The 23696-nt window shown below is 42.7% G+C and overlaps 1 protein-coding gene across 7 annotated transcripts; it reads left to right on the forward strand.

The window, feature by feature from the left end:
* Positions 1–712: 712 nt before the first annotated feature.
* Positions 713–22551, forward strand: LOC137142024 (OCIA domain-containing protein 2-like). 7 transcript variants are annotated; one of them, XR_010916828.1, is made up of 10 exons: positions 815–865; positions 2724–2816; positions 5105–5253; positions 9298–9394; positions 10211–10264; positions 16845–16892; positions 18367–18472; positions 20130–20259; positions 20451–20538; positions 22320–22551. XR_010916828.1 is itself a non-coding variant. In XM_067531190.1 (8 exons), the coding sequence occupies exons 2-7, from the start codon at positions 5194–5196 to the stop codon at positions 20530–20532; spliced, it is 447 nt and encodes a 148-aa protein (XP_067387291.1). In that variant the 5' UTR covers positions 865–990; positions 5105–5193; the 3' UTR covers positions 20533–20538; positions 22320–22551. The 7 variants fall into 7 exon arrangements, 1 of the variants encoding a protein (XP_067387291.1); XR_010916826.1 differs by lacking the exon at positions 815–865 and adding an exon at positions 870–990; XR_010916827.1 differs by lacking the exon at positions 815–865 and adding an exon at positions 904–921.
* Positions 22552–23696: the final 1145 nt, after the last annotated feature.

A 23696-nucleotide genomic window follows, 5' to 3' on the forward strand; every position in this document is an offset into this window, starting at 1 on the left:
CTACACATTGGTGGCCAGGAGATGGCAGTGAGATATACTATACTAGTAATTGCCTTTTTAAATGAACACTGCACTCTACAGTTTAGAACTCCCCCCATGAACCTAGCAGTTGGAGCCTTACAAGAAGCTTTTTGTTTCAACAAGGGTAATAACAGATTTGCCACAGCAGACAGATAAAATCAGTGGTTCCCAACCTTTTCTCTGCCGTGGCACACAATGATACCTTTAATTATTTTGAGGCACACCACCATATCATCACCAAATGAACTCAGGCATATTCATGAGCCCATCCAGAATTCTTCCAGTAGCTTTTCAAAAAATTCCATGGCACACCTGCTCAGGTCTGAGGGCACAGGGGCTGGGAAACACGGAGGTAGATTTTAGCAGCCTATAACAGACAGCAGTAAAACAAGGGTGGAGTTTATTACAAAACAAAGAGTAAACATCCTTAGGAACAAGACAGCCCCAAAGAATCATGTTCCATTCCATATGGGGATGGGTACTTACTACCTGCCTTGATGTGAGTTACTCAACCAAAGCGCTGAGTAAATTGGCTGGTACCTAGTCTGAGAGAGAAGGGGCAATATCCCCAAGTGGGCAAGAATTAAATTCTCGCATGGGACGTGTTCCCAGAGGTCTTAGCCCAGGAAAGCAGCAGCAGCAATACAGCCAGTCCCCTTGCCCTTCCCAGGGAGTCACATTACTCTGGGAAGAAGCTTAGGCAGCCTGGAGCTCGCTAGGGTCCCGCCACAGACAGCTTCCGGGAGTGGAGGAGCAGAATCGGTGTTTTTTGCAGCTGATCTAACCCTGCCTCTTCCTGGCTCTTCACGAATTGAAACTGAATACTTACTGGGCCTGCGCGTCGGTGAGTTTTTCTGCTCCAGACTAGAAAGGAAGGTACCGCCGACAGGAATTTACTAGGTATGAACCGGGCCCTGTTTTAGAACTAATACAAAATCAGCAACTTCCCAGCTAAAGTCCGGAAAAATCGTAAGTTTCCCCCCTATGTCTCTGCAAAGTTAGTATGATCTCTTTCGTTTTTAAACACGAGTTGTACAAACTAGGTCTCTGCACTGATCGGGGTTGGGCATTAGAAAGTGGTGAGTACACACTGTTCTGAGGGACTACACCATTCTTATCAATGCTTTTTATAATCAGCACAAAGGGATTTTTTTGTTCTAATACCTTCTGTAAGGCCCAATTTTTTGATAGCGTTTTTTCCTGGATCTGTTTGCTAGTGACCAAGTTCTTGCACTTATATCACAAATTGCAGATTTTTATAGCAACTGGTTTTAATGAGATTATATATTCTTTGTGGAAAGTATGTTTAAAAACCCAATTAGGTTTTATATTGAGAAAAATACTATAAAATGCACATAAAATAAAGGGGACTAAATATGGAGAGATAATTTACATACCAGAAAGTAACAAGCCACTGGGCCAAGTTCTGCATTCAAAAAATACACAAATGTCTCAATGAGATTAGTACAACTGAGGGCAGAGTCTGTTCTAGGGGTGAGCAATCAGGGTGCCAATTTGTAGGGGACCCTGTGCTGCTCATGGGTTTTGTCTGGCTTTTGCTCTGCTGATGGGCTGGCCTTTATTTTTATTTATTTTAAAAACCTTCATTGCTCCATGGAAGTGCCAAAAACTTTCCCACCATGGCCCACAAAAGACCTATGGCAATTCATGATAGAGGACAAAATTTGGCATGTTTTTATTATTATTATTACTATTATTTTCCCAAAGAGCTAAATTTTACCCTCAGTCATGCTAGTGTATAGTGAAAAATCATAGTAATAAAATGTTTGGGTCTTTCTCTATGTAGATTCTTCTACCCATCAATCTCAAAGCATTTGACTCACATTTCATGAATTCAGCCTCACAACTCAACTGCAAGGAGGGTATTTTACTTAGGAGGAAATTGAGGTTTAACAAGATTGAATGACTTGCCCTACGTCACCCAGGAAGTCTGCTGCAAAGCCAGAAAGAGAATACAGATTACCTGTGGCTAAACCCAGTGCCATTCTTTCTTCCTAAGAAAAAAAGAGTGGTCTAAAATTTTTTTATATCTTCAAACACACTCTTAATCCCTTCAGAGATAATCAACAGAATAAAATGACAGGCCATCCCAGATTGTTCTTCTGTAGATTTGGGAAATGAGTCTCAAAAGTCCGAGCACAAACCTTAACAGTAGCGTCCGGTCACTGCTTCATCTTAATCCTGTTATTCTTGTGGAGTTCTCTAGGAAAGTTGCCTGAAACTAGATTATGTACCCTGAACCAGAATTAGAGTCCCATAATTAAAATAAAGATTCCAATGTAGAGTGTTCTTGTAATAACTCCTGGCAAGTATTTCCCCTCTCACCCCACTGGATGCCAAACATCTGAAGTGCTACTACAAGTGCTGGACTAAATGCCACAATGATTAATTACTACTTTATTGCAGAAGCAGCCACACAGTAAGACAAAGTTTCTGCCAATTAAAACAGATTCTTGAAAGAATGGAAAAAATTTTTCCTGTCTGCTTCCCCCAATAATCTCACAGAGTGGTGTGGTTACCACCACCAACTGAATCAAGCCTTCTTAATGCAGAAAAATAAACACTCACATAAAGATTAAACTTCCCCCACTCTTACCCCAAAAAGAAACCCCAGCCATTTTCCTCACATGCTTTCCCTTCCTTCCCCAGCTAGAAGCATCAAAAACATTTTTTCTTTGCAGGAAGCCTCCATCCACCTTCTTCTTTTGTCCATGAATAAAGAAACTGGAAATGTGAAGTAAGGGAAATGAAACCGATAAAAATGCCTCAAGCAGGTGATTCCCTTCAGGCCAGATTAATGTTTTTATTTAACGAATTCTGTACAAAGTGAGCATTTTAGTTAGATAACAAGAATACAGGAAACAGGGAATTTGTCTCAAGTTAAAACTAACTAATATAGTATGCAGTCCATTTAAACCCACTTAGCTTCAGAAAAGAGGCACACAGTAAATATGCAAGAGAAAACAACAGCATGTTTCCCAGTAGATGAGTGTAAGGTAATCCTTTGTCCGAGATGACGATGGTGGGTGCATTGCCCAAAAGTAAAGCCCAATGATTATGAAGCACCCTGAGTTCCTTAGATGGAAGACACTATAAGTATTATTATTAATTCATTTTTAAATGACATTTCACCATCGTGGATTCTCTTTGACATGTTTTTGCCAGCAGAGCTCTCAACCGCCATCCCAATTGGGATGGATACCAGGAAGTTCCTTCAGAATCTACATTTTTCTGGGATTCTTTATTCTGTTGAAACTGAAGTGTAGCTTAGTAACATAGGAAATATTTCCAACTTTTTATGGGTGTAATAAGAGATTAATTACAATCTTCAAGATACCAGAGCACATTATACATTTCTAAAAAAATGCTGTCTCTTTTTCCTATTTACTTTTCTGAATCTGGAAAACAATGATGAAAAAGAGATGCAGAGCTTAAACTCTGATGAAGTGGTAAAGGATCCAGGTCAGATTCTACTGCAATCTCCTGTGATGATGATTTTTTATACAACTTCCTACACAGCTAGGTTTATTGAACAGAATATGAATTCCAAGATTTAGTGACTGTGATTGACATACATTTTCCTTCTATCTTCTCTAAGTGACAAGAGACTGACAGAAAAATTGTTATTGTAAAGTTAGTGAGACAGTGAAGAGTTGACAGTTTTCCCGACTTTCCACAGAGCTTCAAAATTACATTTTTCAGAGAAACAGTATGAATATACAGCACTTTGAAAATGGTGTAAATGTGGTAAAACTGAGTATATGAAAAGAGTTACCATTACTACAAATTTGTATTAACATAATCCTTTAACTAAGCCTTTTTAGCAAGGAGAAAGAGAAGTCAGTTCTTCAGCCCTTCCATTTAAAAAAAAATTCTGAATTCCCAATGCTAAATAAAAAATACAAGGCTTCTCCTGAGTGTTATAACTTTGTAGCAATCCCAGAACTAAAGCTGTGTATAGAGAAGAGTTGGAACAGTTTACACTTTGAATACCAGCAACTACTTAGGAGAAAAGACTTTCAAGTATATTTTCTATTTTGCCTGTGTCCATGGAGATGGGAATTGAACCTGGTACTCACCTAGGATGTGGGAGATCGCTAACCAACAGGATAAATGTTGTAAGGGAAGTACCCTTTCCCCATCTTCACTTTTGAATGGATCCCAATATTGAACTAAGCCCTGCAGGCAAAATAGGTGGGGGAATGCAGAACTGAGTAGGGAATCCTACTGAGGCTTAGGCATGAGACAGGTATCCAGAGGCCGGCCTAGAGCGAGGTGCTGTGTGCAGAGGCAGAAGCTTAGACGCTTTACAGCAATAAATTTAGGTGCCAAGAGTTTACGAGCCTGCAGGTTTATCCAGCAGCCCAGTGGAGGTTTTGTGGATTGCAGTGGCACCTAAATCTGGGGTGTAGGTACCTAAATCATCATCATTTAATTAGGATTAATGATGGATCTTGGTCTGAAATACAGATTTAGTTCATGTTAGGCTTAATGTATAGGTCCTATGGCAGAAAAAACAAAAAATGTGTTTCTGAGGTTAAAGGCAGGGCAAGGCCAGGAAGGGGTAGACCCAGAGCTCATTGTACTATGGGAATTTTGGACACCAACACTCAGGGCAGGCTGCTGTACGTTAGACCCAACTCTGAGCCACCTCGTTCATGCTGGGGCCATTTTGGCCCGCAGTGCAGGCAGGAATCAGGAAGGTGCAAGGTGGCTTGAAGCCACATTTGCCTTTACTTCTCCAGCACTGTGAGTTTTGTGCTGCACTCCACCAGCCCCAGCACATAATCCTTCTCTGTACACTTGGCTGTTGAATTCAGATTTAGTACAAACCCAATATTTCTGGTAACTGAAAGGGGACACAAGGTACTGTGGCCTAATATAATTCACTCAGAGTTCAGCTGTTGTATCTTTTTTTTTAGTTCTCCTCAATATCAGGTTAGTTGTACAGTATCTGCTATAAAAACAATGCTTCTTTCAAAGTGGGCGTTTTCTCTAGGTAAACACTTAGTTGGCTATAACAACGTAATGCTTTTAGTCTTTTTACTTTTGTACCAAACAGTGAGAGGAAGAGCCAGCTGTGGAAGGCAGTGTTGCTCTCTTTGCTGCTGACCAAGATTATTAGAAGGAGAGGGGGAAGGAGAGACTGACATGTCTTCAGAAAGAGCCCAAAATAATGTTCAGGCATCTTCACAGCAACAAAACCAACAGGTAAATTGGGGTTGCTTCCCCTTTCTGTTGAATGCTATCTTTAGCCAATGACTGGCATTTTTGTATTGTTACTACCTAATGGAATCTGGATGAACAGCTGTCTAGCGGATGGACTTACACATAAATAAGGAGGAGGGACTTTTCCTCTGTGGAGTTCCAGCTGATCCACTAGCAAACATTCATAGATTCCTGGCCTCCAGATCCGATGTCTGCATCCACTGTAATCATGGCAGCTTCCTCAGGCATATGTGGCTGTTTGGGGCAAGTTCAGCCCTTGTTCAGGGGATACTTGTCATATATAAAGTTTTTACATTTTTCCATGAATGATGGCCTCATTGCAGAAGGCCTTTTTTTGAGATATTTTCTTCATGATATAAGCAAGACCCTTATATTTATTTATTCACAAATAAGTTAAAATGCAGAAGTGAATAACAGTATTTTACAAAGACAGTGGGGTTGCACAGGTGGAACTGAGGGCAGCATTAGGTCTTATATCTAAGTTTAGTTTAATACAAACCAACAAAAACAATAAAATACATCTTACAGCTTAAATTCCACCCTAAAATGGCTATTGGTTAGCCCATAGTTCCTTCATGTATCTGGAATGTGCTGCATTTATGGTGCAGAACACTGATCTCCAGTCCTGTAGACAAAAGGTAGGTTAATTATAGCATTGCAACTTTTACTTTGTACTTCCTTGAGTAGCTCTGACCAATTTTTAACATGATTTATTTTATACAGAAATTATATATATGAAATAATAAGCCCTGCATTCTGTTAAAATGTCTCATAATGTTGACAACAGATCGAGTCTATGTCATTGTGTGTTTAAAGACTTAAATGTACACCTTCTGCTGTGTAAGATTTTACTTTTCATATATCAACCCAAAGTGAATTTTTATACCTGAGTTAGAAATTTCTGAAAAACTGGGTTTATAATAAAATGTATATTGATGCTATTTAACTGTAGGTAATTTAAATATATAGTTTATAGTATCCCTTGCAATGTTAAAAATAGAGCACGTTTGTTTTTAGGATCGTGAGCGCTTGCACAATTTTCTATCTATATTATGCTTCTCTGAGCTCAATACAAAGTTTCAGAATGTTCATGTTCACAATTCCTGAAAAATCCAGCCTTCTCTATTATGGCCCAGACTTTGTACTCTGTCCCAAGTTCTGCTCAGTGCAGAGAGGATAGGAGGCAGAGAGCAATCAGGAAGCCAGTTACAACCATCTGCCAATTATCGTAAAGCTGCCTCAGTCCCAATCCCGGTCCTAGTCCTATCTAGTCTGCTCTAATTTATACGAGCTGACCATGGTTGCCAAGGGACCATATCTATTAAGAACTGGCAGAGCACAGGTGTTCTCTGGCTCATCCTCAACATCCAGCTGCGAGCTCCCCTATGCTCGAGAAATCTCAGCAGGCCTGTTAGGCCCAGATTCCACCACTTTGTGCCATAAGTGAACATTTAGCTAATAGTAATTTTGATATGAAATAGAACTGTTCATAATCATTTACTTGCTTATCTGTTATTTGTACTATTTTATGGGCTTTATTATATTTGACATAGTTTATGAGCAGCACAAGGAAACATACCCATGTTTATGAGTAGTACGAGGAGGGGTTCAAAAAAGAACTAGATAATTTCCTGGAGGATAGATCCATCAATGGCTACTAGTCAGGATAGGCAGGGATGGCTGTTTGCCAGAGCCAGGGAATGGCTGATGGGATGGACCACTTGATGATTACCTGTTCTATTTATTCCCTCTGAAGCATCTGCCATTGGCCACTGTCCAAAGATGGGATACTTGGCTAGATGGACCATTGGTCTGACCCAATATGGCCATTCTTATGAGAAAACATAACCTCCTGCTTCAGTGGGTGCACTCAGCCTCCTCATCCTTGCCCCACTGAGGGGGCACCGACCATCCACAGCAGCACCCTCCTCCTCCTCAGTACCACAACCCTAATCTCAGACCGGTGTGGAGGAGATGCCTGGGGGGAGACTGAGCCCACCCAGGATTCACCCCACAGCAATGACTTCTATCCCCCTGGGCTGGGGCTAGCTCCAGCTCCTTGTTCCATGTATTGCAACCTGGCACATGGGGTCATGGCACCACTCAGATTTGAAAGTTTATTGGTAAATCAAATGAAAGCAACGATAAATGGAATAACATATCTAGAATGCAGGGTAGGCCACGTTGGTAGGTAAACCTTGGAGTTACAGTCCTAGTAAATTGGAGACTACTGTCCTAGTGTTCTGTGTGCCTGTCCCTCCAGCTATCATGGGCTCTGCCTTTATTTCACCAACCAGTGCCTGAGGTCATAATTGCCAGACAGATTCTATTCCAATTTTCCCCTCCTCTAAGGATCTATCACTTAAGTGCTTCGTTCCTTTGAAGTCTAGGAATGAATGCTATTACCTGGGGACTGCTCATCCAGCATGAAATCAACATATGCTTCCCAGTATACATCCCGATTTCATTTAGTAATGAAGAGGATCAGCTTCCATGAGCAAAGAGCTTTTCATCTCCTGTTACATAAGATGCATCACTTCAAAGTAACTCCAGGAACCTTTTACATACCATGTGATTATAGTGACATCTAGATACAGTAGTGTAGGTCTGTTTCTGTAATGAAGAATAAAGAGGGAGGAGTGGGGGTGGGGGTCAGAGAGGACCCAGGAAGGAAGGCTCCGTCCTAGGAGTACCTGCCTACCCCCATCCTGCTCCTTACCCCTCCCTGCCAGTTCAAGGCTTCCTTGGTGGAAGGAATTTTAGGGTTTTCCTCTCTGTGTCCCACATCCAGCCCTGCTTCCCTCTCTCTGTGCCCCGTATTCAGCCCTTCTGCAGATCCCTGGGCGAGGAAGAAGAGTGTTGCCATCACAGCCTGGAGCAACACCCCTGCCCCAGCAGCAGCACAGGCCCTGCTATTACTTCCCCTGCACTGCAGCTCCTTACATGGCCGGACAAGGAGAACAGACTGTGGCTTGCCCCCTCTTCCACACCTAAATCCTTACTCCTCCATGCTGGCTTGAGGCTTCCTACTGGTCCCTGATGCCAAGAGTTGCTGCGATGGTTTCTGGCAGGCAGACCTGAGTGCCAGCTGCACTCCCAGCCACGTGAGATGCATACACGGTAGTGCGCATCCAGACCTGATTTCTGTGGGTGCAGTTCAACCCATGGACCCCAGCTAGAGCTAGCCTTGGTGAGATGTTAACTTAGATGCCCAGTGATGGTACTATGAATGTCAATATGATTAACGATTTCACTGCTCAACAAAGAAAAGAGAGGGACAAACACAATCTACTGTGAGTGACATTTTGCTGCCACTACTGGGTGGGCTTGGGAGAATACCACCAGTTTTTCTTTCACCATCAAAGAGCCATGCCCAAGGAACCTAACAGAATCCAGTAGGACAACAGAATTGTACTCAGAAGAAACCGAGCCAGAGGCACCCAACAGAGCCCATGGATGTATTTGAATTGCACGGAGGGGGAGTTAAGATTGCAGCACCTGGTAGGGCATATATGATCATATTTTGAATATCTGCATAACCTACCAAGAATGATTTCTCATTTTGGCATCTCAAGAGGATGGAGTTTATTTTGTTGGAGGACTTCAGAGTAGTACTATCTTTTTTTTCCTCCCTGTTTAACCCCTGCATATCAGCTAAAGAAATGTGGCCGATCAGAATAAAAGAATTGAGAGAGAAAGCAATTTACTCTTTGTCTAAAATTAATAACTAAACTATTGCAGGCAAGATGTTCCAAATGGGATGAAGTGTTTTCACTTTAAAACCTGAATAGTACTTCACATTTTTGCTCTTGAACTATTAGATATTTGACTGTGTTACTAACTAGAGATGGGAAGAGGGGATCGTTTGTTTGTGGACCTGAGGGGGGGGTTGCATAACTTGTAAAGTGAGGAGAAAGATATTTTCCTTTCATAAGTATTAGTAACTATTTTTAATTCATCTTAAATTGTCTAAAAAGGTCTTATAAGATAAAAATCAGTAAGCTAACAAAAGATTGCTCTTTACAGTCTATGTTCCACTGTCCTATCTCAAATACTCACACCGATAGAAAAGAAACAGAAAGGATCTATCAGGAATGTAGAAATGAAAGTTTCTGGTACAGAGGTAGGTCTAACTCAAATTAATTATTATCCCAGTGAGAATCAGCACCTGATGTATTTTTAGCTGAACTACTGCTTTAAATTCTGCTGCACGCCTTAAATTTATTTGACAGAGAATTGTTATTAGGGCCTAATTCTTTCATCCTTACTATGTTGAATAGTACTTACTATGAAATCTGTGGGACTACTTGCATAATAAGGTACATTTAATGCAAGTAAAAGTGGCAGAATTGTTCCCTTAATTGTTAATAATTGGCTATTATTAGCTGATGTCACTATTTTTTGAAATCTGTTATTACTCTCACCCAATGGACACTTTTCATTTTCTTTCATATACATGATCTTGATTTTGAATGTACTCAAGAAATAACAAGGTTTCTATTGTTCTATTCAACAACAAAAACAAAAGTCATTGAAGAGTAAGTGTAAAGCTGGCCAGGTCTAAATGTGCACATTCTGAAAAGAAAAGATTTGAAAGTTTCAAGGTTTTCATCATTTAATCAAACTGCTATCAAGGTTAGATACATTTTAGTTTTGCTGTCTTGAGGGGATATTCTATGGTCATGCAAGTTGTTGTTGTTTATATTGCAATAGCACTAAAAGGCCACAACCAGGATGGGTTCCATTGTGCTAGATCCTGTACAAACATAATAAATGACAGTCATTGCCCCAAAGAGCTTACAGTCAAAGAGCAGATGTAATAGGTGAATGAGACAAGCAAGGTGGGGTGGAGAAGACAGATAAACAAATAAAAAATATGCACATAATTCTTAGCCAGTCAGCAGTGCTTAATTTTTTTTGTTTGCTTGGTTTTTTCCAGGTCTTCCCTTGTCTCTAGGAAGCATGCTCATTGCTCAAGGGCTAATCTACAATGGTAAATGAAAGACACACATGTACAATTTTATTTATATTAGAAGTGAACCCAAGTCATGCTGATTAGGCATCAGCACTAAATCAGAATTTCCCCAGAGTTTGCTGCTGTTCATATTTGTATATTCTTTCCACTCAGTGCCATCACTGTTATCATGATTGGATAATTAACTATGCATTTCCACAACTCAGTCTGAATATTTCCTTTTGAAGTCATGCCCTTTCAAATATTAGGGGCTTGATTCTGTTGCTCTTACATTCTGTAATCAAGTAGCATCACTGACTTCAACTACTTGTGGCATAGGGTTCTAGTCCATATAAGTAAGGGTATCAGAATCTGGCAGCGTATCTCTAAATTCTGGCTTCCAGAAAGTGTAGGCGGTGTTTTTATAATGACTGTATGCCAACATACCTACTGGCTTTATGGAAAGAGGTATTGGCAAAATGGGAGGGCAGGGAGATCTCATTAAGATGTGGTGTAATCTGCACAAAAGAGTATCATGTTATATTTCTGTAGTGAATCAGCCTGGTGGCACTCTGCATGCCCATGGAGGATTTCCTGGTCTCTCATGCTGGTACATTGGAATGTGGGCAGAGGGTGGTACTCTGCTCAAACTCTTCCCACGTTGCCACAGTAGCTGGATATTTATGCTGAAATGATCAGCAGTAAAGTAATTAAGAATGCCAATGTGAAATGGTCTTTATTGTGCCTTGACTTATTTGAAACAAATGGGGCACTTTGTGTCTCTTTTGGAAAGAATTGCTGAACACCTGACCAAAGCGAAAATAAATGGGCTTTGCGTGGGGGACATAATAGAGGCTAAGGAAAAAGGAATCCTCCTCCCCACAATCTAACACTTGGCATAGAGTGGTTGCATGGCCTCTCCCCTGCCTATATTACTGCTCATTGACTTTACAAGAAGCTGGGACTTCTGTGCATCCCGTATATTATGTAAATCTACATAGGCTCTTTAGGGTCTTCCGTCCCATTGAAGGGGGTCGTTATGTAGCCCTCAGAGCTACAGTTTCGCTCAGTCTGCAGGCTCAGCCGTGCACCGGTTCACTTTCACAGTATCTTTCCAAATACAACTTTTTTTTTAAATGGAAGTTTAAATTCTGCAGAAATGAATGGGTCACCAGACAAGTGCTGGTACAAAGTACTTCAGACTGACTCATTCTGACCCCTGCTCATTTGATTGGCTGGGATTAGATATGGCAGACATATCACACAGTTCTTCAAGTGCATGCTCATCTCCATTCCAAGGAGGTGTGTGCTCGCCTTGAGCCCCGCCGGCGGAAAGTTTTTCCCTCAGTGTTATCCGTTGTGTTGGCTCTGGTGCCCCCTGGAGTAGTGCGCTCATGGTGCCAGTATAAAGGGCTCCACTGACCCCTCAGTTCCTTCTTACCCCCTGTGATGGTTGCTGGAACTGCTTCACCCTGGCATTTCCAAGTACTCAGTGGACTTTGTTCTAACTTGTTGTGTATATGTAGTTACCGTTATTATAACTGTTAAGTTTTAGTAGTTAGAATAGTTAAGTTAGTGAACCCCACATTGCAGGGTTAGTCTCTGCCCAGCATTGGTATTTGTCTCGGTCTCCAGGGCTTAAGCCCTGTGGTTCGTGCCACAAGCCTATGCTGCCTTAAGTACCTGGGGGAAGCTCATGTGGGAGCGCTGCAGGATCTGCAAGGACTTCAGGGCCCACACCAAGAAAGACAGGGACACAAGACACAGATTCATCCTCATGGAGGCAGCTCTCTGTCTTCCCTCAGAGCTAAGTTGGTTCGACTCGGCACCGAGTACTTCAGCTTCTGTCAGTAGTGCACCGAGAACTTTTAGATCTCAGTGCCAGTCTCCATGCCTGGCACCAACAAGGGATGTTGATCTCACCTTTTGGGAACCTCAGCACTGTCCGTCATCTCTGGGGTCAAAGAAGACCCCTCCAGCTAAGGACTCTTGGCACCGCTCTCCGTCACCACTTCCTAAAAAGAAGTTGAGGAAGATGGGCAGAGGTCAATCCCCGACCCTGAGGTTGCAGAGGGACTCAAATAGAGGGCGATCTACACCAGCCCATTCTGAGACTTCTACAGCCCACCCAGTACCATTGATTCTGGCCCCAGAATGGGCACCCTTGAGTCCGACACTGTTGGAGTCCCCAGAGTGACACCAGATGCCTATTACCCTGGCACTGCCTTCAATACCAGAGTCATTTGTGGCTGCAAGAGACTTGCTCTCTTTCCTGGTATCGCCGTCCCCACCAGTATGGGAGAAGTCGACTGCGGTACCGACGGGAAGATCAGCCATGGCACCGAGACTCCAGGTGCCCTCAAATGGGAAACCGGTCATGATGGCTCAGCTCCAGTCTCCCCCTCCCTACCAGCACCGGTGGCACTGCTCCACCTTGTTCTCCAGGAAGGGATTCCTCAGGGACAGATTAAGAGACAGATTCTTCTGTCTCCTGCAGCAGTTGGCACTGACATTCCAGCCAGCAGTACCTGACAACAGACCTGTTCCAGGATTTCCCGTTTTCAGTGCAGCCACCAGCATAGTGGCAACTGCCAACTCAGTGATCCTTTTGGAATCTCTGGACATTCCTACTGGCACACGGGATTGCGTTCCAGAAGATCTTACTCTGTGGCCTCGAAGTTTATAGAGCCTCGTGCACCACTGGAGCAGGATCCAACTCCCGGTGCCGAAGCCAGTACCAAATATCAGGACCCAGCACCACGGGACCTGTCCAGTGCCAATGGCGAGGAACAGGGCCCCCAACCAGTACAGACCTCCTCCTCTTCCTTCCCAGATGAGGCGCTCACAGGAGCAGAGATAGCCTTCTCCCAATATGATTACAGGGCACATCAGGAACTCCTAAAACAAGTGGCCCAAAACCTGGGGATCCAGGCAGAGGAGATCAGGGACTCCTCCTATGCCCTAATGAATATTCTAATGGTATCCGGCCCTTCAAGAATGGCATTGCCATTAAACAAGGCTATTATGGACCCTATCAAAGTCTTCTGGCAGACTCCAGCATCCCCCACCGGGCTCTTTGGTGGTGTCAACGGCTAATGAGTGAGAATGGCAAGGTCAAAAGAGCCAACTCCCAAGGATGCCAAGAAGTTAGACCTCTTCAGCAGAAAGTCTATTCAGCTGGGGGATTCCAGCTCAGGATTGCGAATCAGCAGGCACTCCTGAGCTGGTCTGACTTTAACTCCTGGGACTCTGTGGCAAAGTTTAAGGAGCTAATACCACAGGAGTCCAGGTGTGAGTTTGCTGCCATAGTGGAAGAAGACAAGTCAGTTGTGAAGGTATCCCTGCAGGCAGCCTTGGATGTGGCGGATGTGTACAGAAGCTCGTGGCTTCAAGCCTCTGCCTACTGCATGAGGTGCGGCAGACCTTACAAGTCTTTCTGTTTGATGGGATGTTGCTCTTCTCTGAGCAGATGGATTCAAAACTGCATAGCCTGAAGGACTCAAGGGCCACCCTGAAGTCCTTAGGGCTGCATACACCAGGTTCCTCCAGACAGCACTATGAACCTCAGCTGTCTGCTCGGTTCTTCCTGCCTCCTGCCCAGCAGGACTACAGTAGGCAGAAGAGCAGGGGTTTTAGAGAAATCCTTACATGTCTGCACCTGACACCCCTCCCCCCAACACTTGACAGGATCCAAGCAAGCCTTTCGAGGTGACGCTCGGGGACAGCTTACCAGGCCAAAGCATGCTTATTTTCATATTGTGATCTTTCAAGGTTATATAAGGTTCCTCAGATTCATCGTTAATCATGTGCACTACCAATTTGCAGTGCTTCCATTTAGCCTGTCGGCGGGCCTCTCACAGACTACACAACGAAGATGTTTTATATAAACAGGTAGGATGGGGCGTGCTTCTCTCACCTGTGCCAGGAGGCTCTGTGCTAGTGGGACTTCTGCATAGCCCACTCAATTCACTTCAAGGCCTTCTATCTGCCAGAGTCACAGAATGAGCTAGCGGATCACTTCAGCAGATCCTTCTCTGCCATCACGAGTGGTCTTTCTGTCATGAAGGACATCTTCCAAAAGTGGGGGACTCCTCACATAGATCTAGTCACAACGAGACACAACAGAAGGTATCTTCAGTTCTTCTCTTTCCTCGGCTACAGCTTAGGGTCATTCACAGACGCCTTTCTTCTCCTGTGGACAGACCACCTCTTCTATGCATTTCCTCGCATCTCTCTTACACAAAAGGTCAGAAGAGACAGAACACGTCTTACCTGATCCAGGGTGGCTCCATCAGCACTGGTTCCCCACCCTCCTGGACCTCTCGGTGGAGACACCCTTCCATCTACCTCCATTTCCAGACCTGATCTCCCAGGACCATGGCCATTTACATCATCCAAACTTTGGGTCCCTTCTTCTCATGGCCTAAGGCTCCATGGCTGAACCGCACAGAGCTAGCATGCTCAGGGCCAGTTCCTGAGGTGCTTTTAGGGAGAAGGAAGCCCTTCACTAGACCTGACAAAGTGGAAGAAATTCTCTATCTGGTCAACACAGAAGGGTATTTCTCCTATGCAGTCAACATTGCCTTTCATTTCGGACTACTTGTTCTACTTGAAGCAACAAGGTCTGGCTATGTAATCTATCAGGTTACATCTAGCGGCAGTCTCGGCTTTTCCACGGTGAATGGCCATTCCGTTTTCTTGAGCTGCAACTGTGGTCATTTCCTCAAAGGCCTGGAGAGATTATACTCCCAGGTGCAACAGCACTCCCCTCTGCGACCTCAATCTAGTGTTGGCGCAGCTGACAGGACCTCCATTTGAACCACTGGCAACATGCTGTCTGCTCTAGCTATCATGGAAGGTAGCCTTCCTGGTGGCCATTACTTCTGCTAGAAGGGTCTCAGAGATCCAAGCCTTTACGTCACAGCCACCTTATACAGTCTTCTTCAAGGACAAAGTTCAGTTGCAGCCACACCCGGCTTTCCTTTCAAAGATGGTCTATCAATTCCACAGTAACCAAGATATCTTCCTTCTGGTCTTCTATCCCAAGCTACATGCCAACAGAGAGGAGCAAAGACTCCACTCTCTGGATGTCAGATGTGCTCTAGCCTTCTATATGGAAAGGACTAAACTATTTTGAAAATCTACACTGCTTTTTGTGGCCATTGCAGACAGAACGAAAAGCTTCTCAGTTTCCCAGAGAATCTCATCGTGGATCACTTCCTGTATCCGTGCATGCTACAACCTGGCAAAGATCGATGCTCCTCCTGCCCTAATGGCGCATTCCACCAGGGCTCAAGCATCTTCAACGGCGTTCATAGCTCACGTTCCTCTCCAGAATATCTGTAGAGCAGCAACATGGTCATCAGTCCACACCTTCTCATCTCATTATGCCATCACCCAACAGGCTAGAGACACCGTAGGTTTTGGCTGAGTGATATTACAATCAGCATGCTGATAACTCTGAACCCTCCACCTGCGCAAATTCTTGAGTCACCCACACTGGAATGTATATAAGTAAGTGCTTGAAGAAGAGAAAATGGTTACTAAGCTTCCGTAACTGTTGTTCTTCAAAATGTGCTGCTCATGTCCATTCCAAAAAACCCCTGCTTGCCCCTATGTCGGAGTTAGCCAGCAAGAAGAAACTGAGGGGGCAGTGTATTGGCAGGGCCCTTTATACCAGCACCATGAATGTGTGACTCCAAGGGGCCCCAGAGCCGATCCACCAGATACTATTAAGGGGAAAACTTTCTGGCGGCGGTGCTTGGGGCGAGCACACACCTACATTGGAATGGACATGAACAATACAAAGAACAGTTATGGAAGGTTGTTAACTATTTTTTATGATCAGTCATCCAGCCTGGGTAGGTACCACACAATGTCCAGAATGGTGGCTACAACTTGGGAGCTCAGAGGTGGAGGGGATGTAAACAGGGAAATTGGAGAGATCCACAGGCAATTGGAGGATTATGTGGAAAAATCCATCTGCTGCATTTTGATTTGTTGTCTGATGATGTCAACTGAGTATGCACAGATACCAATACATGATGACATGCTGCTATAAAATTGAGATCAGAAATGAGCCACTATTGTAACATTAGTTGACTTGAGGGGAGGAAGAATTTTGGTGGGGAAGGGTGAGAATCTTTCCACTCTCTTCTCTGTTGATGAACCCCATCTTCTCCCCTCAAAAGCCCAAATGTCAGAGTGACTCCTCCCTTCCTATTAAAGAGGATATACATGGCTTTATCCGGTGAAAATTAACACTAATTTGATCATTGACCAAAAAAGAGCTCTAAGGGACCTTAAGTGATATCTCCCAGCTTGTGTTGGCCCAGAGAGCAAGAAATTGAATGAGAGACCTGGACTCCAATCACCCACGTGGCAGCACAAAGTGTTTTTCCCTGATACTTGTGTGTCATCACACAAATAATTACATTGGGAATAACCAGAATGCATTGGGAATGTTATATTTTCTTAAATCAAAGCTACCATACTTTTAAGTACTTTATAGCCCTCACTCTGAGAAATGAAAAAGACTTGTTAGAAAATACCACTTTTGTTGTTAGATGACGAATTTCTCAAGTGGAAAGGGGTTCCTAACTATTACATTTTATTTTAGGCGTTCTCTCATCAAACCCAAGATTTGGATCATTACCTAAAATTGCACGTAAGTCATTAGTTTTATTTTAAAAGGAAAGAAAAGGATGGGGCATGTTTATTAATAGTAGAATATGAACTCTCCAAACCTCCACTATACAGACGTCTTTTGTGTGCTAACTGTGTGTCTGTCTTCCTGTTCTAGTGAATTTCAATTATCCAAACTCCTGTTTATCTGAACCTATAAGGGTCACCATAATAGTTTAAGTAAATTACTTTGTAAGCTTAATAGAATCTTTTTTATTAAGTAAAGCTTGTTTAATGAACTCTTTTTTTAGTAAGAGGGCAATTAAAAATTGAATATATACTATCTGCACTGTTATATTATTGCAAGGTTAACCCTCACCATGGCTCTGTCAATAATGCCATCCTCAGTGGTCTGCTTGTCTGCTTCTTCCACAAGCATATGTCCCATGCCACCTCTTACTTGTGGGGAAAAACTCCCACTCAAAATCTGGACACCCCTCCCCCACATTATTCTAATTAAATCTCACCTTGCCATAATGCACACAGAATACTGCCATCTGATAATGGCTAGGCAGGAGGTGAGTTTGGGCTGCTGATTGTGCACATAGCTAGTCAATGCTAGAATAGCCTACTATTTTCTTCCCATTTTCTCTCCCCACTCTCATAACCTTGTTGTTTTATCCACCTGTTACATTAGTCTTTTAGATGATAAGCTTTATTACATAACGTATAGCAGTAAGGCCCTGGCAATACCCTATGACTACTATAACAAGTTCTTAACAGGGTTATGTTTTCTAGGTACTATAGCAGTATAACTGCTCAAATAAAGAAATAATAATGCAAATTCAATTTATCCTAAGTGTCTAACTTTGGAACATTTAGTTTAAAAAAATGTTTGCATAGAAATTGTTTTGTATTGCATTTACATAATGCAACCATGCCATTTAAATGACGTGATCTCTTCCGTTTTCAAAAGCTAATCAGGTTTCATCAGGGTGTGTGCTTGGGTGAGAGACCTTCACAGAAAATTCAAGCTGTTTTCAGAAGTAGTTTTTCTACTGAATGAGTAATGAACCAGAGCCCAGTATGGTATTGTGGAAGGCTGTGATTTTGGAAGATGATACTTAAACTGAGGTCCTAGCTATTTTTAATCATCAAAAATACCATGGGGCATTCTGCAAAGGTAGGGAGAGTTAGCACTGATGTCTTTGTCAAATTTCACCATGGGCTATTATCTAAATTCCCTCTGCAATTCCAAGTGTATATAATATTCTTTTTCACTTCTAAACTGTTGTGCAGTGTTGCTGTGTTTTCTTTACCAGCTGCTGTGTTTCACCCCAGAGATGGTTGCATTTTAGTGGTTAGAGAAATTACTACTATTACAGTATAATCTTTGTATATATTTATAAAGCACTTTGGGATGAAAAGACCTAAAGTGCAATTTATTGTAAAAAGGACAAATGATTGTATCTTGAGTTAGGCTTTTGATCTAACAATATTTTGTGATGTTTGTACAGTTGCTGGTGTCTTTGGTTTTGGCATTGGGACGATGTCATACATACGAATATGCCAGAGCAAGTTCCAAAGTATAGGAGTTCAGCCATTTGATCCAGAAAATAAAAGGTTTGTCCTAAATGTAGATCACTCATTAATCTTAACAAAACATAGTTATTGAAAATAGAATGAAAAAAAGAGGCAACCACAGCATACATTTAAACCTTTTGCTTCAGTTCATAGGGCACTCTTGGATCCTATACCCAAATATATATATATTGCAGTTATGTTGTTCCAGCTTATTTGGTAATTATTAGAAAAAAAGAAAAAATTAAATTCAGTGTAATCTGCATTGTTTGGAAGACATAAGTAATCCTGTAATTTAAAGGATTAAATAACCCAGCCTCTTATAAAAGATCAACAGTTGGCAATTTACCTTCGGTCTGGGGTCATTAAATATCACAGCATCCATCCCATCAGTCTGGCCTGTAACTTGAGGTTCACCTTTGAATCCTCCTTTGGTCCATATATCCAAGATGTATGTATTCAAATCCTGAATCTTCTTCATCCACAATATCTTCATATCCCTACAGCTCATCATTCTCTGCTATAATTAAGGTTAAGATTCTATGACGAGTATTTTTAGTAAAAGTCAGGGACTGGTCGTAGGCAATAAATAAATAATTCATGAAAGCCCATGACCAATCCCTGACTTTTTAGTAAAAATACCTTGGGGCAGTGGGGACAAACCTGCTCTAGCCCCACCACTGCTTCTGCAGCAGGGGCTGACTGGGGCTGCCAGTGCAAGGGGCTGGCCACTGATCAGCTATTTCGTTGTCCTGGGGGCTGTCTGCCAATCAGCTATGTGGCATCGGTGGGGCTGGCCATTGGTCAGCTGCTCGGGGGTTCTGGGAAGCTGCCGCTGGTGCTCAGATGTGTGGAGAATCAGCTGTTCATGGGCCGGGAGCAGCCACTGTTCTAGCAGCCCTGGGGCTGACAGCTGCTCCAGCCCTGACCCAGAAGAAGTCATGGAGGTCCCGGAAAGTCACGGAATCCTGATCGTCTGTAACCTTCGCGACAGAATTGTATCCTTAGTCATAATTAATGCAGCCTCCTCTTCTCTGGCTTCCTGAACACCCATCCTTTCTGTAGTCCATACAAAACGCAGCTGCTAAGATCATTTTCCTTACTTTATTGTTCAGACCATCATCCAACACCACATCAAGTTCAAGTTTTGTCATTGCCTTCAAAGCCTTATACAAATGCAGCTCTCACCCGTTTCATTTTGCATTAACTCCCACCTCCTTCCCTCAGCCAATGATACCTCCTCCAATTTGCCTATTTCTGCTACACTGTACCCCATATACAAAATGCATTTCCAAAAGCTCATCCACAAGGCCACCTCTGTTTTAAAAATCCCTTCTGAAGGCCCAGTTATGCCATGATGCTTATAGAAATTAGCTGACTGATAATGGGATATTGGAGGAGTAACTGGAAATAATTTAAATATCTTAAACCCTTTTTTAAAATAAAATCTTCCTTCCATCCCCTTCAAAAATAGCCTGCTGTGTTAATGCAACATTGTATTACAAAGATGTGGCCAACTGGCCACATGTATCTTGATACTCCTTGCTTCTACCCTCTGATCTCGTCTCTCTAGATTGTGAGTTCCTTTTGTCAGGGACCATGCTTCCTTTTCCTACTTGGAAAGCCCTACTATATTTTGGGCACTACTGAAAATAAACAATACATAAGAATAATAAGGCTGTTTTGCTTGTGCATTCAGACATCATCCTATTTCTGATTTGAGAACCATAAAACATCTGGAGGGACTGAAGAATGTAAACTGGATGAAAGGAAAACAGCAAGAGATTCCTTCTATGAATCCTGTTCAACATATTTCTTCTAGAACAGGGGTGGGGAACCTTTTTTCTATCAAGGGCCTGATGGTGGCCCTGGCGGCGGGGGAGAATTCGGCGGGGGGGGTGGGGGGGGAATTTGGCGGCGGCGCGGTTTCACTTACCAATATGCCACACAAAGATGACAGCTGTATTAGAGAAATCTGAGCAAACCTCTTCAATGCTCTTTATTTTCCTCCTGATTTTAGGCACTGTCATCATACCTGCAAGGAATGTGAAGTAAAATTTGGATCTAATGGAAAGGAAAACTCAAAGCCTTCAGCTTCATAATCCCAGGTACACACATCTGAAGCTTTAGGAAGCTTTTGATTTTATTCTCTCTTTTGAACAGGATTCTAGTTTAAAACATGTGGCACAATATAGTGTAAATGTAAACTTCATGAGATGAAAGCCTGAGAATTAGAAAAGGAAATTCAGTTTAGAGTTCTGAAGTTAAATTTGATTCTACATTTTCTCTTTACATACATTTAACATTAATTTATTCCCACTTCTGAGGAGCTCCTAATTTAGCTCCAAAATTCTCATACAAACAGCACTATTTATTTTGTTTTTTATCCAGCTAGAATTCAGTGGGTTTCTCTGGCTAGATGTAAGTTGGAAGAAAACAAATTAATAGTTCTCTTCTGGGTCAGATGCTATTTTCTGTTCCCAATTTCTTTTTTAACTTGAACATTTATGGACTGATCATTTTTGGTATCTCAGAGATACTGAGGTTTTAAGGACATAAACAGTAAATAATGTTCTTACTATTTGCATGTAATACTACGCTCTAGTTCAAACAAAGTATGGAGTTGATGCAGAAATTATTGGGTGAAGCTCTTTGGCCTGTGTTATTCAGGAAGTCAGACTAGATGATCATAATGGTTCCACGTGGCCTTAAAATCTCTGTGAATGATATTGAGAAGAATATCTTAGCAGATCCTATTCATTGACCCAAAAGTGTGTGATTTTGTTGGATTTTATCAGTGCGTGGTATTCAAATGAAACATGTTGATATAACATTGTATTGCCATTGAAGAAGCCATTAGGCAGAAGGAAGTGTGGCATCATTAGATTAGAGTGTCCCATCTGGTCTTTAATAGTCTGGAGGAATGTTGTCACACTTATGGCCTCTTTTTTTAATTATTATTTGTATTGGTTACAGGAGTTAGCTAGTGGCAGTAAGTAAACAGTGAGGCCTCAATTTGAACCTAGCCTACATGGTTACTGCAGATTTGGAATGCAATAACATAGGGCCACGGATAAGATTCTCAAAAGCACCTAATTGACTTGAAAACCAACGGGACCTAGGCGCCTAAGTCACTTAAATGTTTGAGAATTTTGCCTCAAATCTTGCTTCTCATTCACATGTGATTATTTCCATTGACTTAAAAGAAAAGATGCCAAGGCATGTTTAATTAGAGGTTGCCATTTGCTCACTGACGTTGTTTGAGTCAAGTTGAAAGCAGGAGTTAGTGCATATTTTAGAGTTCGCTTCCTCTACTGGTCTGGCAAAGACTGAGTTTGTTGACCCCCAGATTGAAACGCAAAGGCCATCCCCTTTCTCAAGCTTTTGACAAAGGGATTATTGTGAGCTGTACTATTTAATTTACAAGTGCTGGTTAGCTTTGAAAACTATATTTTACATGTACCCAGAATCAGTTTTGATGGAAGAATTTTGAAATTTAGGAAAAATGATAAGTGGGTTTAATATAATTAAACATAAAAAACCTGAGATTAGAGGCTGACTCAACATCCTAATCAGAATACCCAAAGTATTCTATTGTTTGATGACCACTTCTTTCCTTTTTAAAATATGTATAAATCACTGAGCTAAAAGCTGGTGGATATTGCTTTTTCATCACTTCTCATGCTAAAATAGTACATTATGCACAAACTTTCTTCTCAGATTACATCTAATTAAAATTATTGTCCTGCACACAAATTCAGGGCCAAATTCTTAGCTCAGATTTATGCCGAGCTCCCTTTGAAGTAATCAGGAGATGCACATGTACACCTGAGGAGAACTTGGCTCTCAGCTCAGTATTTTTTATAAATGTGATTTTTGTTTGTTTCAGAGTCTCTCTCTTCTTTTCAAGAAGTTATTCATCTTGGTATCTGTATTGTAGAAGTGACAAAGATGACAAAATCCTGCAGAAAAATTCTCTTCCTTGAACAGCTTATTCTGGACAGAAGGAAGCAAGCCTACCATCAGGTGTAAACCAGTACACTGTGAGGATTGGAATGATTTTAAAAACATTTGCCTATATAATAAATGCTAATTTCTAGTAATGCAGTTTCTATTGATAATACACCGCAGTATGTTTCTTTTTTCCTTAGGTGCATTTTAACTCTTGGCACTGAAAACTTAGATATTGCCATTGCAAGTGGCAATGACCTGAATCTCAGTGCAACCTACAAAAAGGCCACAATTGGAAGCATTTGTCTCTGGCATAAAAAAAAAAGCAAGAGTGTTTAAATTACTTTGCACTGTTAAGCAGCCCATATACTGTGATCAGTTTTGCTCTTTGTACTGCGCAAGGACTCCAAATGTCACTGTTCTTGATGATATATGTCCTCTGGGTACTGTTAGAAAGAATCCTACTGACTTCAATGGGCTTTGGAACAGTACTTAAGAGAGAAGAGTGACATGTTATTTATGCCTCTTTATTCAAATCTCTTTGGGGAGAGTTCTGGACATTATTCCTAAATAGGCAACTGTACGATGGGTGGCTGTCCCTCCCTGTCAGTTTCTGAGGGAGGCCACACCCACTCCCTACCCTGCTCTGGCAGGGGTTGGCCCAGCCTGGGGCAGGGAAAAAGTCTCTGGGCTTGGGCCGGGCAGCCCAAAGGCAATAGCCCCAGTCCCAATGGGCAGCATACAGTTCAGAGGCCCCAGGTGGGGCGGTTAGGGAAGGGGGAGGGGGATGTAGGCCCAACCGACTCCACTGTGTCCCAGCCCAGGTCCCTAGCCATGGCAGAGGGGTATGCCACGGAGTCAGCAGGGTTCCAACCACAACATGCTGACTCACTGTCTGGTTCTCCAGGCCCTGGACTGGGTGGCCCCTCCCTGGGCTACTTCCTGCCCCCTTTCCCTTGGGTACCTGTGTGCCACCGTCCAGTCAACCTCATCGGGGTAGGTGCCATGGGGCAGGTTGCAGAACCCCTCGATATCGTTGGGGGTTGGTTGGTCGGGCAGCTCGTCGGGGAGGTCGGCGTGGGGCAGTTCCTCCAGGTCCGGCCCTGTCAGGGCCCGTGCCTCGTCGTCGGCCTCTGGCAACTCCAAGGGCAATGCCTCCAAGTCTGGCCCTGGTATGGCCGCCACCTCCTCGTCTAAATCTGGCAGCTCCTCCAGATCCTGGGCCCCTCTGGATCACCGGATTCAGCGGGGTGGTTGGATCCAGGGGTACCTCTGGGCCCCAGGCCGCACGCTGCTCCTTCGCTGGCGCCTGGAC

The sequence above is a fragment of the Emydura macquarii genome, unplaced genomic scaffold (genome assembly GCF_026122565.2).
Source record: "Emydura macquarii macquarii isolate MOO-44397 ecotype Brisbane River unplaced genomic scaffold, CSIRO-AGI_Emac_v2 contig_3128, whole genome shotgun sequence".
NCBI lineage: Eukaryota > Metazoa > Chordata > Testudines > Chelidae > Emydura > Emydura macquarii.